Source organism: Pseudonaja textilis, chromosome 3, assembly GCF_049901715.1.
Source record: "Pseudonaja textilis isolate UNSWEBS1 chromosome 3, rPseTex1.2, whole genome shotgun sequence".
Taxonomy (NCBI): domain Eukaryota; kingdom Metazoa; phylum Chordata; class Lepidosauria; order Squamata; family Elapidae; genus Pseudonaja; species Pseudonaja textilis.
In genome coordinates, this window is record NC_141992.1 from 117,331,848 (window position 1) to 117,349,267 (window position 17,420).

At 36.7% G+C, this 17,420-nt stretch overlaps 1 protein-coding gene across 17 annotated transcripts in view; it reads right to left on the bottom strand.

The window, feature by feature from the left end:
* CTNND2 (catenin delta 2) overlaps positions 1-17,420 on the bottom strand; it is a 471,659-nt gene that overhangs the window by 84,731 nt on the left and 369,508 nt on the right. For all 17 annotated transcript variants that reach the window (XR_015743082.1, XM_026701042.2, XM_087930702.1 and 14 more), the window contains 2 exons: positions 16,030-16,243; positions 4,835-5,018 (listed from right to left, as the gene is read on the bottom strand). Coding sequence is in view for 16 of the 17 variants with exons in the window: in XM_026701042.2 (XP_026556827.2) it covers positions 4,835-5,018; positions 16,030-16,243 (398 nt within the window). In the remaining variant the exon portion in view is untranslated. The remainder of the gene's footprint in view (positions 1-4,834; positions 5,019-16,029; positions 16,244-17,420) is intronic.

Here is a 17,420-nt window from a genome sequence, read left to right on the forward strand (position 1 = left end):
ATATTTGTTTCTATGGTCTGCATATAGAGCCTATCCAGACCTTTGCAGCAGAAATAAGATACAGTAGTCATACCCTTGCCCTACTTTTCAATCATCCCAGAATATTGCCTCCATAGCTAACAGTGGTGCATTAAAGGATGCACAGAATTGCACTCTTAATGCTTTGGCATTCACTATACAGTATGTATTAGTGGGTTGTAGGGATTCTTAAAATTATTATTTTTTTCATTTGCAGATATATCACTACATCCCTTGAAAACACTGTCAGTGCTATGAACTCGAAGAACCAAGGTTTACTGATTAATTGTGGATTGGGATACATATAGTGCCTTTCTACTAGCTCTGTATGTAATTGGGCAGGTTGTGGTGTTGTGTGTTATGTACAGTAATATGTGATTGCCATGTCATTATTTGGTTATGCTGATCCAATACTGTTTTATCCAGATGTTGGTTACCAGGTATGTGATATAGAGCAGGGGTCCCAGGGAAACTGGGCCGTACAAGCATCAGGCAAGCACACATCTGCAGCTCCACTTGCACAAGCGGCAGGAGATCACACATGCACGCAAAGCTCCATTTGTGCAAGTGGCATGGGTGTGCACCTGCTGCTTGCATGGAATTATCCCCTCTCCACTGCTGTTGCCAATGGTCCGCAAAGCCAGAACAGTTGGGACCACTGATAGAAAGGGAATGTTGTTGTGATCAGTGCTGTTTTCTTCTTGGTTATACAACTGTTAACCAAAAGTCAGATAAGCAAAATATTTGTATAATGGAAGCCAAGTAACGACATCTTAATCTGCAGAAAATATAAACATCAAATACCATCGGCCACCTAATCACATACTGGGCAGGCGGTATTCCATAATTTACCAAAAGATTTTACTTCTCCATGAACAACCCAAAACTCCAATCCTGAATGAAATATACAGTATTCTCCACCATAGCAGCACTTACATATTGCAATAAACTTTACAGTTTTAGAAAAAAACTCTCTATAGTTTTTTAGAGTGTCAACCCTGAAGTGAGCCTGGCTGAGGTAATCTTTTAGGCTTCAAGTCTGCCATAAAGCAAAGGGCAGTATGAAGGGTGGGGGGAATTTTAGATAGCTCAGCTTGGCCATCAAAATAAAAACCTTTCTTGTGGGAACCAAGATCATTCCAACAGGTGGCTGAGAAGTGGAGGAGTGGAGTAACCAGGCAACCTGCTAGCACTACTATTGGAAAATATGAGTGATGACCTAATGAGAACTTTTACTTTTTAATTAAGTGAAAACCACAGGAACATTTAGGGTTGGTTTTCGCCAGTTGTGTCAATATGATATATACAACAAATTGTTCTTTGAAGAATATACATGCCTCGGAGTTCTGCTTTCAATGGATGCATTACTTGGAACGCAGATAGTGGGTCCCTATATTTTAAAATATATACATTTATGCAGTATATATATTTAAATTTGGTTCTTCAATCAAATAATATTCTTTTCAGTCAAGGCTACTCTGTTTTATTTTTACTCCCACTCAGTCTTTTTTTTCTTTCATTAAAACATATTAAATCTATCCAATCATTAATTATAACAGTGCTACGGGGTTGGATTGGCTCACACCAATCACACATACAGACACACAAACACACACACACTAAAAAAGGAAGACAGCAATAATAGCATATTTTGCGACAATTACCTTTATACAGTCATATACAAGTCATATTTCATTATAACTTGACATATTCTAATTAAACTACTTCTAGATATTAACTGATTAATCTATCACTGAAGAAGTAATTTGTATAAACCTGCTACTATTTTCACTAGGAGATGGGAATCATGCTATAACTACTACTTTAAAATACAATAGCTTTTTAAGGAAAACTGTCTGAAACGGGAAAGTAGATAAAGAGTCTTGAGGTCTGAAAACACCCAGGAAAACCTTTAAAAATACTGATAAAGAACTTTGAAGAGAATTTCATTTTTTCCCAACCCAATGAAATATCAGAAGAAAAAAGATAAGATGGTTCAAGACTTTGCCTGTCTGTCTGTCAGTTGGACAAGTCTCCAAATCCTGAACAGAATGAGACCAAATTTTGTACGGTGGAAAAAAATGAAAAACAGATTGGATCTAAAAATGAGGTGGATCCAGCTTGGGTCTGCAGTGTTGAAAATTTTCCCACTGTGTCCTTATGAGAAAGGCAGTTGGGCAGCGAATCAGAGTGTCCCCTAATCTAAGCCCACCCCAGAGTTTAAGCAAAGCTATTTTTAAGGGGTTGCAAAAAGTTATAGAAACCTCGCTATGAATGCTTTCCTCTTCCTTTTGTTTTAAGTATCCCAAAAAGCTTCCGCATCAAGTGTTCCAGTTCTCAGAAGCTGCACACCATTAAGACCACTTTCTCCAGAAATAGAGCAAAACAAAAGATATGCTGATGGAGATGTCAGTGAGTTGCTCAAGCTCAAAGATAAATGGGTTATTATGGATCTCCAGGCTTTTTGAAGATCATTTTAAAGAAACCACCAAATCATTCTGACCTCCCTCACTATTTCACTTGTAGAAAGCAAAATAGGAAAACTTCTAGATTATTTATTATTGCTACATAAATTTGCATTATTTCCAGAAATAATTCCTGAATTGCAGTGTAACCCTGAAGAGCCAAAATCATGCAGTAAGCATGAATACATGTACATAGAGTGAAGATATGGTATAATTTAGCAAAAGGTTTGCCTGTCAGAAGTCACTGTTAGCCAAACTAAAGGCAGCTGGCTTTTGATACACTGTATAGAAGCTACAACTCAAATCAATTGAAATTTTATGCCCCCAAGTCTTTCTGAGCAACATCTGTGGAATATCTATAAGAATATTGCAGGTACCGTCTTTTAAAGATGACAGCCTAAAGCCATAATGTAAAGTGCTCCATTAAATGGTTCAGTGGTGTTTTTGCTAGCAAGGTTTTTTGAAAAATGGCATCCTTGCACATCACAAATTGCTAACCAGTTCTCTACAGACATTACACAAATTCAGAATTTCAGAAATTGTCATGCAGAGTAAGACTTCTATTCTGTGAACAATAAACAAACAAATCAAGTTGTACATTGCTATTCCACAGGCTTTTTGGATTGCACTCTAAATTTCCAAAGCAATATATTTCGTTTTTCACTTTGTTGTATGCCACCCAGAGTTGACTGTAAGATGGGCAGCTGTATAAATGTGATGAATAAATAAATATGTTTAGAAAGTACATGCTTTTAAGTTTATAAAATTTATTACTGTGTTAATATTTTTATAGCAGTATCCAAAATGTGGTCCTATATTCACTACTTTGCTACAGTCAAATGGTAAAAAACAAAACAAAACATGACCACTGATTTATCTCATCAGGTTAGTTTAATATTGTCATTTGTCCTCTAACCCAGGGGTCCCCAACCACCAGGCCCTGGACCGGTACCGGTCCGTGGATCATTTTCTACCGGGCCACCGGTTTGCTGGGTGCCGCCATCTTGTTTCGACGAGAAAGTGCTTCCGGGTGAGCTTTTCTGGTTGGAAAGCAGCGTTTGGGTCCTGAAGGAATCCTCGCGCCTTAGTTTCATCGGGGGTGGGTGGGAACGGCTTCAAACGAAGAGCCGTCCCGATGGCGGAGGAGATTAAGAAAGCACAAAAAAGGTACAAAGGAGGAGTTGAAGGTGGTGGGGAGAAGCGGGGGACGGCTGGCTGGCCAGTCGCTCGGCTCGCCTTGCCTTGTCATGCGTGCTGATGCCGGTACCGGGCCACGGATCATTTTGTGATGCCAGTACCGGGCCGTGGCACAAAAAAGGTTGGGGGCCACTGCTCTAACCTATATTGAAATTCTGAATAGTAATACATATATCCATAACATGATACACTCCCTTTCAGGGTAAGCAATATTATGCAGAGTCCAGAAAGGGAGGAAAGCATGAGATAGGAAAAGAAAAGGAAATATAGCTAAACCTACTTTATAGCAACACCAATTACCATACCTCCTGATACCTCACAGGATTGATACTGTGATAGAGAGAATATGATACAGTATATGTTCATTTGATCTTCTGTAGGGGAAGGTAGGATACAGATAACAAGTAAATGCTATAAGCTATTCTGAAAAAAAACTTTGAAGGCCATTTCACTTGTTTATAATGCATACAAAGAAATAAATAGTAGTTTGATCAACATGATATAGATAACCCTGCAGTTTAGATCAGTAAGAGCTTTTGGTCAATTTGATACTTCATATATCTTTAGAACTCCAGGCAGATAGCAGAAAATAAAGATTATGAAATTCCTGATGGCTGATCAGCAGAGTTTTTATATCTTACAAATTATATATTCCCAATGCAGAAGACTGTTGAGAATACAAGTGGTCCTTGCTTAATAACACTGATTCAATGACTGTTCAAATTTACAATGGTACTGAACATGTGTCCCCAGTCAGTGTCCTCATAGTCATGTGATTGTGATCCAGGCACACTCGGCTTCCTTCTTTGCTAACTTCCTGCAAACAAAGTCAATGGGGAAGCCAGAAGGAAGTTGCACATGGCAGCCAGAAGTGCCAGGATGTCCATCACTAAGCAGTGTGGTCATGTGATATTGCATTTTACAATTGCGTTGTTTAGCAATGGAAATTCCATTGCCAATTACCACTATTAAGTAGGACTACATACATACATACATGTTCCCATCTCTATAAATAATGGGAGGAATGGGAGAATTTTGTAATAAAAATGTCATACTATTGTTGTGTTTCTTATGATGCTTAAATAACAATTTTAAATTCTACGGCATTAAGAAAATAGAAGGGAGTGTCAAGCAGTTTAGCTATCAGAGCTCACCTTAGGCACCCAGTGGCATTGCGCAGCACCTGTGATGAATGAAGTTGAATTTTGTGGTCATCCTGAAGGGGGGAATTTTCCCATCCAGAATGAGGAATGATCACTGCATTGGTCAACACTGCTAGAGCATCCTGGATAATTGGCATTTTCAGTGCATCACAAGAAGATAGATTCCAGAGGACTCCTAAAAGGAAGGAAGCAAAGAATTGATATTTCTTCTAAAATCAGAATGAAGAGATACTGCACAAAAACACTACCTGAACATTCACATGTGAATCTTCAAATGTTCACTGTTTTCTACAGAATCTAGGGCACCACATAAGGGCACGTAAATATATACATATCACAGTCTTCATCAAGGCTCAGCTATTTAATTCATTCCATTATTTCATTTAATATAGTCATATCCTGTATTCCCACCTGATCTCCTAACTAGGCTGGACCAGAATGAGACTTCACAAAATCTTGTAGGTCTCCACAAGAATGTTACAACACGCCCTAGGGTATTCAGATGTTAATTGTTGTCCCGGTTCAGCCAAAAGCTTTCTCTGTCTTCACTTCCTCCAGCACGTAACTTGTCTGGTTGAGAGGTTCTTTGTGACGGCCATTACTGACCGTTGCTTCACCACCTTTGGAAAAGGGAGTTAAGCCGGCTGGGAAGGGGGGGTGCGATATCCCCCGACCCCTGCCTGGATCCCCCCTCTCTTCAGCTATCCCTACAGGATAACTATAGCCTCCTAATCCAATTGGATCGAAGGCACTCCAGCAGCGAGCACAGCAGGAATCGCGCACAAACGCGAATTCCTGCTGCCTCCGAAGCCTGTCAAACCGGAAGGAATACCCTGGAACTTTGGCTTTTTAAGTGATATATTGTTTCCCAGAGGATCGTTAAGCTGCGGTGGAAAGTAAAGGGAAAGTTTTTTCTCTCCTCACTTTCCTTCCCACGGAGAAAGCAGATGGAAATGGGAAATACCCGCTTTGGCAGTAGAAGGTACTAACTTTCAAAATTGAAGCCAAGGGGACATTACATTTCTAAACACTGATATTTTAAAATTTAATTTTTTTTGCTTTAAGTGGGAAGGAAGAGAGGTAAATGATTTATACTAATGTTTGTTGAAGGAGACTGCTTGGAGTTTTATAAGATTAGAGATTAAATTGCAATAAAACTTCCAAAAAATGCCTTGGAATTGTGTAATTGAATTCTGCCCCAGGAAGAGAAAGTAGAAGAAAGTGAAACAGACTGTGCTGACTTTGATTGCTTGATGACTTTGGGACCTTAACTATCTTTTGAAAGACTAAGAAAACATTTGGATTGTTTAAAAAAAAATCTTTTTTTTACAATGGTATCTGTTGAAGAACTGAAAATGCAATTTGAAAGACTAAGAGAAGAGGAAGAGGGCTCTTTTGGATCTATCTTTTGCTTTTTAGAAATGGCAATTTCTGCTTACCAGGAAATGCAACAAGAAAAAGGCTGGGATGATGAAGAAGAAGCCATCTTTAATGGACATATGATTTTAAAAAAGGGTAAAAAGGAGAAGAAAATCAAGAATTTAAGTTCTAAAAAAACAATCAAGAAAGGGAAAAGTAAGGTGAAAAATCGATATAATGATAGAAAGCAACAGAAAAGAGGAATACAACAGAGAGGAGAGATTAAAAAGTTGGAGATTGAGGGGGGGGTAAAAAGGTTAGATTTGATAAGGAAGGAAGGGACAAAGCGAAGGGAAGTTATAAAGACTTAAAACAAGATGTTAATAAACAATTTTTTTTCAGAGATAAAGGGTAAAATATAATTTAAATAGAGATTCTGCAAAGGTACACAAGACTGTATTTTAGTATTTGTATTTGAAATATGTGTTTATAGAATACTGTAGGGATTGTGTAATTAATGTTTAATTAACTAATTTGTTATGGAACACTATTTTTAATATACTATAAGATTATTATGTTTTATATTTTAAAATGTTATGTAGAATGTACTAAGCAGAATCAGAATAGAAACTATGTCTAATTTTAAGTGTTAAATTTGGGGGGAAAATAGAAAGGTGTCATACTTCAACCAGTCATTACAGGAAAAAGTTTGTGTTTAAGAGAAAGATAAATGGATAATTGAAAAAGAACGGACAAAAGATACAAGTGTAATGATTTAAATTGAGATTAAATAAATAAAATAGAATTAAGAGAGTGAAAACAGGGGAGAAGATATATGCAAAATGTAGAATTTTAAATAAGATATGAAATAGTATATAAGCTGAGCATGAATTTGATTTACGTCTGTACAAAAAATTATAACCCGGGGTTAAGCCGCTTTCTAAAAAGAAGTTTTATATTTTTATGTTATGTATTTTGTTAGTCTATGTTTGTCCATTGAGGAGTAATGATGTTGGATAAGAACATATGAAATAGTAACAATATGAAATATAGTAATATGAAATATATGAAAGTATAAGTCTAATGAATAAAATTGAACAAAAATAAAGGAAGAAACAGTAAGAAGGTGGAAAACAGTAATAAGATATGAAGTTTAATATATAAGATGCATATTAAATTGTGTGTGGAAACGTGATAATTTAGAACTATATTGTACTTAAATGAGATGTCTTATTTGTTTTGTTAAGTAGTTGTTAGAAAAGATGTTTTATGTTCTTATATCTTATGTTTTGTTTGTGTACTCTCTTTGAAAATTAATAAAATTTGTTTTTTTAAAAAAAAGAATGTTACAACACGCCCTAAAACTTCACTCTGGCAACATTTGCTCAATGCAAATGTCACAACTGTCTGAGGTGGTATAGCTTTCTGGCTTCCCAATCTCAGATGACAAACCTGAGGAGGCATGATGGCTCCCAGCCTTCTTGAGTTTTTAGATCTTGTCTTGTTCATAAGACTACACAAATGTATTTACAACAGTAGACTCTTAGAATAGTATCACTTGCCTACATTGAGATCAATTTGGAAAAACCTGTTTACTCTATATTTGTCATCCCTAGTCATTTACTCCCTATTTATAGCAAAAAGTATAATTTTTATATAATTAAAATTTTATTTTAATTTATTTGTTGTGTTCTATAAACTCAGTGATTAAGAGAGGTGGCTTAATTTTTTTTTAAAAAATTGCAATTTCTCATCATCACCTGAAAAACAGAATGGTAAAAATAAAAGTTATATTGAATACTGCCCAGAGTCCTTTGAGGAAGATTGGTGGTTTAGAAATATGAAAAATAAATAAAGGCAAATTAATTTAGCAAATATTTAATGAATATATACCATTCTTAAAACATGAATACATAAAACAATCAGGAAAGAATTGAATGTAAATAGGTGAGATTTCAAATAAAACTATCCTTTAAATAAAACCATCCTCTAATTAAAATACAACTATTAAGTTGTTACTGTTGGGAAATGTTACAGATTCACATTTGACTATGCAGTGCATTGATTGAGACTATTAGTGTATATAACGCGGCATTGTAGACAGGAACTAGAAATGATTAACCATTGTTTCAATAGGAGAATTCTCCCAGTGAAATATAAAGATGGCAGAGACTGAATTTGAAACCTTGCCAAAGAATTACTTTTTCGTACCTTGTAATGATATGTATAAAATATGTTATTTTGGGATCTACAGGGCATCTTCTATATTAGGACCTCCATTTTTACATTACGTATACCAATAGGTAGATTTAGCCAATCCCCTTTGTTATTCTTGAATGCATCTCAATATTGTTCCTGAACTAATGAAATGATTTTCACGTCCATAGTAAAAAGCAATTTTTCTACTGTTTGGACTGATGGATTGGATGGGGTAAACATCTCACGCACCACTCCTCTTTGTTGTGTTGACTCCAAACAATGGGACTCATGGTAGGGTCTGACACAAAACTATCTAATCATGTTGATGTTTATATGTAATATTATATGGATATTTAATAACATATTAATACCAAAATGCTCACATGAGCTCATTTGCTGGAATGAAAAAATCTCACAAAGATGAAATGGAACCCTGTAATTTGTTGGGGGAAAAAAAAGTCCAGCACACTTGAACAGGATAATAGAGAGGTGTTTCCCACCCCATCAACATTTACTAAAAAAAAAAAAAATCCAGCCTGTGTCTTGGCACTTATGCTACATGAATAACTAATATAAAATGTTATAATTAATGTCACAATAAAAACTTACATATCCATGACTACACACTTCAATAATTGAAGCTAATGTCAAGAATACTTTTGCAGAAATTTAGTACATTAATTAAACATATACATGAGACATGTTCTACCCATTCACAATTTTTCAAGCAAGTCTGAATACTATCTTATTCTATATGTCAAAATACTTTACACAAAACTACTTAATAAAAGAAATTGATAAAAGTATTACATTATGTTTAACTATACACATTTCCTCTGAAAATGTCAAAGTTTCTATATTTATTTTCTCTTGTGAACATTCTGACATCCAGAAGTCTCAACTGTACAGTTACATAAGAAAAGCCATACCTTCTCAAGCCTTTGTAACTGAAATGGGCAAAAAACCCAGTAGGGAAGAACTAACTACCTGGCTGGAGCTAGGATTTGTTTTCTAGCCAGCCCTTTCTGCCAATTTTTCCACACTTTCTGAACAAATTGCTTGGAGAAAATTGGCTAGGGGATTGGTTCAGTGATGGAAATGAGAGAAGCACTGCAGATCACTGGTTAAGTACAAATAATGTTCTCATCAGTTTTAATCAGTCAAGAGCTCACCACTCATTTTGGACTGTAATTTACATCACTGCCAGTCTGTATGAGACAATGAAAGGGAACTATTCTTGAATGTATTCAGATGCCTATTTATTAGCAGGTTGTGAATTAATCAGATAATGAAGGTAATATTTGCTTAGGAATGGATAGAAAACTGGCCAAGATGAGGGAGAACTAGTTTCACATTTCCCTCCCAAACTGTCTTTTATAGCCGAGAATATTCCACTAAGAAAAGACTGAAAAATAATGCTGTGCTAATACATTTATTTATAGTAAAGAGGCTCCTTCCTCATCTCTTGCTCTCTTACGTGCATATGCAGGTGGCGTTAACTGCTATGTTTTCTCTTTAATTCATTAATAAATCACAGATAAAAGGCATACTGAGAAGCAGAATTCCCCATTGTTATTTATGTTCCCTAGGGCCTACTTCTCCCTTGCAGCGAAGTAGTGCGACTGAATGCTTTCTATAACATTAAAATTCCACATGTATAGAATTGAGAGAGAGAGAGAGAGAGAGAGAGAGAGAGAGAGAGAGAGAGAGAGAGAGAGAAAGTTTTCAATGAATGTTAAAGAGCAGTGGAGAATTTTCTTGGGTTGCTGATTTCATTGTCTTCTGTTTGAAATTCAACAGTCCAAGACTAAATTCAAGTCCAAGACTATTTGCTCATTTGCTATTGCTGAGAGCTAGGTTCTACTTTGCTACAGGTTTCAAATATTAGAGAACAGGAGACAGAAAAAAAGTGCAAAAAGACTCAGCTGATTGAAAACAACCTCCACCATATCCATGGACTATCCACTAAGTTGTACTTTTTTCTCTTTCACAGGTGCTAGAATTCCCCTGTCTGAGAATTAACAATTGTGTAATTTTTCTCTAGAGGCTAAGAGGAAGATTCTGAAGCTAGTTCACTTTGTGCCAGGTAGTTCCTTCCAACCCCCAGGCAAATCCACCCATTTTTTTTTGCCCTGGCATGAGGCTTATCTACTAACACTGTTTCATAATAGCCCAAGGTACTGGAAGTAGTGCTTCCCCTGTTATCCTGCCTGAAAGCACTATATACAGCCAATATATGGTACATTTATGTACCCTGAAATGGTATGCCCCATTGCTGAGCATCTTGTAGCTCCAACTGGTCCTTTTTGTGGGACCCACTCTTTCAGTTGGATTTCTGATCTCTTGCTCCATTGCTTAGCCCACTTGTGGCTGCAGGAAGATAGAAACTCCAGTTTCTGCAGTCATATTTTTCTCTTTTTTTAAGTAAGTTGGTTAATATGACAAGCCCTGAAACTAACCAGAAACTGACAGAGAAAAGGTAGATCCTCACATTCTGTCTTCATAGGATAGCTTATAGCCTCCCCCTCTCCTCCCTTATTCCCCACAGTTGAACATCTTTCTAAATCTCTGACACTTCCACCAAAGTGATTTAATGGTCATATCTGAGCTATGGAAATTTTGACAACTACTAGATAATAGCTAAGAGATATAAAAAAGTTTTTGCTGCTGCTGCTGCTGCTGCTGCTGACCAAAGGTCAAACAGTCAAACAAGCAACCTATAAAATACAAAATCTTTACTAGCCCATCCTGGTTAATTTCAAACATTTGAAAATATAATTGATAGTGCTTTTGTACCATTTGTGGTTGGGAATGCCTTTCCCAGTGGCTGATACTGGTCCTTTCACTCCTCACATTACACCTTTAAGCTCCCATGCAGATCTTCTCACAGTTAAAAACATTAAATTCCAGCTCACCATCAGAATTTACTCACTGGATTGGATCTTTGCTGGACAAATACGACAACCACTAAATAACAGCTAAAACATTTTTTTTGCTGCCATATAGAGGTTGATAGGTTCAATCCATAATTTCAGGAATAATTAGTTCAATCAATTGATGGCAGAATGGGAAAGGAGAAAACAAAAAAACAATCCTACAACACATGGAGCATTATGCATTCCAGGTGGGTGAATCTGCACAAAACAATTTTGGCAAGGCTGGAATTTCCACTGAAGAAACCATCAATTCTGGCCCTTAAAATGCTTTGTGCAATGCAGTACAGCCATTTCTGGGTTTCTAAGGGCACACCCTGTGGGGTAGCAAGACTTTGGATGCATGATTGACTACCAGTTCTGGGAGGAGAGATGGGCCTGAAAAAGCAGCTGTGTGGATGTAACTTTTCTCTGAGCTTTCGAACAGGGAGATATAATGCATTCGTTGGCATGAGGAAATGTAATGTATTCTTTGGCCTAAGGACTTCAAGCAAAAAAATGAGCTTAATTGATTCTCTAGCACTTACATATATTTCCCTAGTTGTATATATGAAATAAAGTATGAAGAATTAGATGAGAAGTTTAGTACTTAGCATGTAAGCATTTTAGTATTATATTCACAAAAAACAAATAATATAATGGTAAAGATCTATACTTAAAATTTATTAATGAAATTGTAGAACTGAGAAAACAGTTCTACAATTTTATTAATAACTTTTAAGTATATAGATCTTTAGCATTATACTATTTGTTTTTTATATGTTTAGTAGTCTGAAACATTTTATTTACTTTTATTGATCTTTTAGAAAATGTTTATATATTTTGTCTAAGCATTGTAACCTCTTATAAAGTTTGCATAAAACACTAGTCAATGACCATAATAAAGATGCTACTACTAAATACCTCTGAGGCACAGAGACTAATACTTTAATTTTAATTATACTAACAACCAATATCTAATTAATATGTTTGGTGCACTATTTTTAATTCTTGGGAAAATGGACAATTAAATTAGAATAGAATTAATTACTAAAACTTATAGTATAAATATTTTTAAAAGTCTCAACTAAAATAAATGAAGTTTGAACAGTAGTGTTGGTAATACATACATATTTCTTTATAATTAGCATAATCTGGAGAAATATTTATTAGCAAATGTGATTTTAAGATTTGTAGAATTTCTTTACTAAATTCTCAACCATGTATTTAAACCGATTTAAAGGGAATCTTATACCATAAAGAGTTCTAGATGACAAATTAAAATCCTCAACCTTCTTCCCTTACTTTATACAGCACTTTCAAGGGAGCCTATTAATTCTGAACCAATATTTTGATAATATTGAAGAAGTTCCTTTGATTTTAAATGAGCATATTGATCATTCCTTAAATATTGTTAATATTGTTGACTAATAAGATCTAAAAATAAGTAATTTTAATTTTCTCATGTGTCTCTAACTGTGGCCATTTTTGTCTGATTTACAACAAATCATATCTCAAGCTCATACTGCAGAAGACGGCATAATAGAATTATTTCACATTTATCATTCTTCTTTTTCTGGGATTTGCCAGTACAGACTTTGGGATGTATATACCAACATTAAGAGGGAATGTATCTTTGAAGCAAATAGGTGCTGGTATAGAAAGTACTGCAAACTGTTGTGCCAAGACAGGAAGGTAAGCTAGGGTGTATAAAATCAAGGTAACTTTTGTGAAAGGACATAATCTCTTTAGCTCATTTCTTTGGTGTTACCAAACTCACAGTAGATGCGGGCTAGAGGAGCTGGTAACTGGACTGCAATTTGATTTCTATAATCAAGATGAGCTACAACTTTCTGTTTCTATCCTTTTATCCTGTGGTACCAGGATTATTCAAACTTTAATTCTTTTCTCCAAGCAGAAGAAAAAGATGGCAGAAATCAGCTGGCTGCAAGTTGGTCAAAATATTTTAATTCCAAAGTCTCAGGTGTGCACTCAGTCAGTTCTAATTATTTCATGCTTAATAATCTTCATGCCCATTTATGCTAACTTGAAGAAAATGTAACGATGACATAACTGCTGAAAGAGAGAGCTTTAGAATCTGGCCCAGAAATTGATCATTTGAACTCTAAACTCTGTATTTGTGTAACATGCATAAAATAGGCAATGTTTTAAAGTAAACTGTTAACAACAATAACAGTCATCACTCCCAGCCTCTAAACCCAATATGGAAAATTATATTATAATTGGGGACCTTGGAAGCTAACATTCAAATCTCTGCATTAAAAGGCTCAGGTGTTTTCTATTTTTTTAGACTGTAATTACTTATGCCAGGGGTCCCCAACCACCGGGCCGTGGACCGGTACCGGTCCGTGGAACATTTCCTACCGGGCCACCGGTTTGCTGGGTGCCGCCATCTTGTTTGACGAGAAAGTGCTTCTGGGTGAGCTTTTCCGGTTGGAAAGCGGCGTTTGGGTCCTGAAGGAATCCTCGCGCCTTAGTTTCATCGAAGGGGGAGTGGAGGCTTCAAACGAAACTAAGGTGCGAGGATTCTTTCAGCACCCAAGGCAAGGTGAGCCGAGCGACTGTCCCGAAGCCGTCCTGAAGCGAAGCCCATCGACAAAGGTACAAAGGAGGAGTTGAAGGTGGCGGGGAGAAGCGGGGGACGGCTGGCTGACCGGTCGCTTGGCTCGCCTTGCCTTGTCATGCATGCTGATGCCGGTACCGGGCCGCAGATCATTTTGTGATTCCGGTACCGGGCCGTGGCACAAAAAAGGTTGGGGGCCACTGAATTATGCCCCTACATTCTGCATTGTAGCTTTTAGATTGTCTTTAAGGGTAGTAGCCCCATGTAGAGCCCATTGTAACAATCTAACCAAGAGAATGTTGCAGTTTGAGTGATCTCAAGCAATCCCCTCCCAATCTAGGAACAGATACAACTGGCACAAATGATGAAGTTCTGGAAAAGCCCCCTCCTCTGCCTATCTCTCCCTCTCCCTCCCTCTTTCTTTCCATTCACTCACTCACTTTTTATAGTCACTCATCTCAGTAGCAAACAATCATAAACTCCATTAAAACCAAATACAAGCTATAAAAATCTCTTTTCATTCTTACGGGTGGTATGTGTCTTCCTTCATCTCCCAAACCTGGGACTTTGAGGGTTCTGCATAGTATTTTAGCACTGCACTCTTCTGGAAAAAGAGCTCTTACGTTGTTCCTAGGAATTATTGGAGTCATTCTCTCAGTTTAGGAGTCATCCTGAGGGCTCCTATCACCTATGAGCAGGCTGTCATAGGGGGTGGGGCTGAGATGGGTGGGGCTGCACTGGATGGGAAATGAGAGGTGGTGGGGTGTCAAAATGGAAAGCCCCTGCTGCCCTGCATTTTTTTAAAAAAGCTGCATTGCTTAATGCTTGAGGGTGTCTTGCTTTGAAAATAAGGAAGCAATGGAGTGGGATGTCAGCTTTTTTAAAAGCTAAAAAGGCTTGTTTTGAGTTGCATTCAAATCTTTGCCGATCAAGAAGATTGCAAAGTTTGCAGCCGCATTTAGCTGCAGATATGATGCACTATGGAAATGGGGCTGCATGGACAAGAACGTTTGGAGTCAAACTGAAAAAAACCCTCTTCTCAGCATTACTTTTTTCACAGCATCGATGTTGGCTTTGGCGGAGAACATTGCTCTGATTCTCCATCCAAACGCACTCTGCATATGACCATGAAGTCATCGACCTGGCTTTGGGGGCGGGAAGCACTTAGCACATGACCAGAAGCACTATGATTTCATGGGGTTTCTGATCATGTGCAGAGTGCTTTTTCCCAAAGCCAGGTCCTGCCAGCTCAGGTGTCGCCCAGATTGACAAGCTCTGTGTCAGATGCTTGGGTCCAGGCCAATCTTATGGTTAAATGAGCTAAGTGAGCATTAAATAGATGGATTATAATTAAGGTGATTGACAGTTTGTCCCTTGTTGCTTCAAGTCAGATTGTGGACTACTTCAGGGAGACCAAGGATAGATAGTAGAACCAAGGACTGAAGCAGAAGATTGAAATAAAGCTATTGTTTTCTGTTTTATTATTATCTGCCAGTAATACTGTCACTCAAAGGGATACATGATGCATCACATCATCACCACAACAAGGAGTACTGTATCTAATGAATTCTGCCTTTGACAGGTAAGAGTTGAAAGACGAAATGATTAAAATATTTGGAATCTGTAATCAGAGATGAATCATAGAGTCTGCAGTCAGGATAATATATGCAACTCATTTTTTTTATAAGAGAAGGCAGAAGAAGATCTTAAAAGGGGATGGTCCAAAGTCATTAAAATAACATAGTCAGGATATACAGAATATCAGAATTACCATTAAATAGTATTTTAAGGAATCATCAACCACATTGTACACTGTAGGAAATTTCATTCTCCTTCCTCCCTTATTCAAAGAATTTGAGGCAGCAGCACCGAGCTTAAGCATAGTAGCAATCACAATTGTTATGAAACCCGCTGTCTGCACATTACTCAAGGAGTAATATGGATATGTATGTGTCTTGCTGTACATGCCGATTCTACACATTGGCAAAACCAAGATTTGTTTTAATATGTTCAAATGTACAAGTACAATATTGAACCCATGTTTTGTTTTTATGAAGCAATGTATTGAAGTGTCTCAGGGACTGAGTTAATTCTTAAAAAGTTAACAAGCAATAAAAGAAAGATATTCAAACCTGTGACCAGTTCTCTGATTTCCAAATCTGTAGTCTTCCGGAGTAATCGTACTAGTGCTGGAATACCCCCACAGTTTTTCAAAGCAATTTTGTTGTCATCATTAGCTTTCCCATATACCAAGTTCCTCAGAGCCCCACAGGCACTACGGTGGACTTCTGTCATTCGATGGTCCAAGAGATCCACCAGTAATTGTATCCCTCCTTGTCTTCTTATCTGCATCAGCAAAAGAAAACCAAAGAAATCAGAAATTAATCCTCAGTGGTGATTCCTTAGTTTTTAGACAGCAATTAGAAGAGAAAATAGAGCAGCCAGCAACAAAAGATGCTGGACTGACTTCCTATAATACCTTTGTAAGCAAAATCTTTTCCAAAAACTCAAGCACTGATCAAAACAGTTGGACAAATTATGAAAAAAGGTATTTGGAAAACAAGTATCCCTCCCTCATGCCATAGATAAAATACTAACAGTTTAAGATGTTATTGTCCAGTGTGTGGAGAAATCTGTCAGTCAGAATTTTTTATCAAGGACGACTGAATGGCATTTCAGTTTCTAACTGCTTACAGTAATTATATACCAATAAATTAGCTTCTGCAAGGCAATTAATTGCAATGAAAAAGTAAAAAAGTCTGTAACATTTGCTTTATAAAAAAGACTGCTATAGCTCGGAAACAACCTTAAATTATACTGTATTCTTTGTTTTGGTTTTGGTCTAGCATTTTTGCAAACCTAAATTATTCAACAAAATATTCCTAAAATTTTGTAATGTTAATATAAATGCACTCAATATAAACATTAAAATGTTTTTTAAAGCAATCTACAGTGCATATTCAGAATGTGTAGAAATTATTAGAACCATAACAGTAAATGAGGTATTAGTTAAAATCAGATTAATTACACTGAAGTCCTATATTCATTTATTTGTTTATACCCCACTTTTATTATTTTTACAAATAGCTCAAAGGAGCAAATGGGCGAATATGCCTGTTCTATGCCCCGTTTCAGTAGAAAGTTGTCTTGTGTCTTAGGTTATGTAAAAGAACAGTTTATGAATATTCTCTGGATTTCAGATCAAAAGCAGACTTGTATACCTTACATGGGCCACAAAGTTCCAGAATCACAAATATTCCCTTACACAGAATTCATTGGTTGGGCTAGACAGTGATCAAATTAATCTAATTTTCAAGTTTTCTTAAAAGACACATTTACATACTCTCCACCTCATTTATTAGATTTGATTCCTGCTAGATACTCCAGGTGGTTTACATGGTGTTGCTTCCTCCTATTTCCCCCAATTACAGGTCACGTTAAGAGACAATGAGTGGTCACAAGTCATGCAGGTGGCTTCTGTGGCTGAGGGTGAACTAGACTCTATGATCCTTCAAGGTTAGTT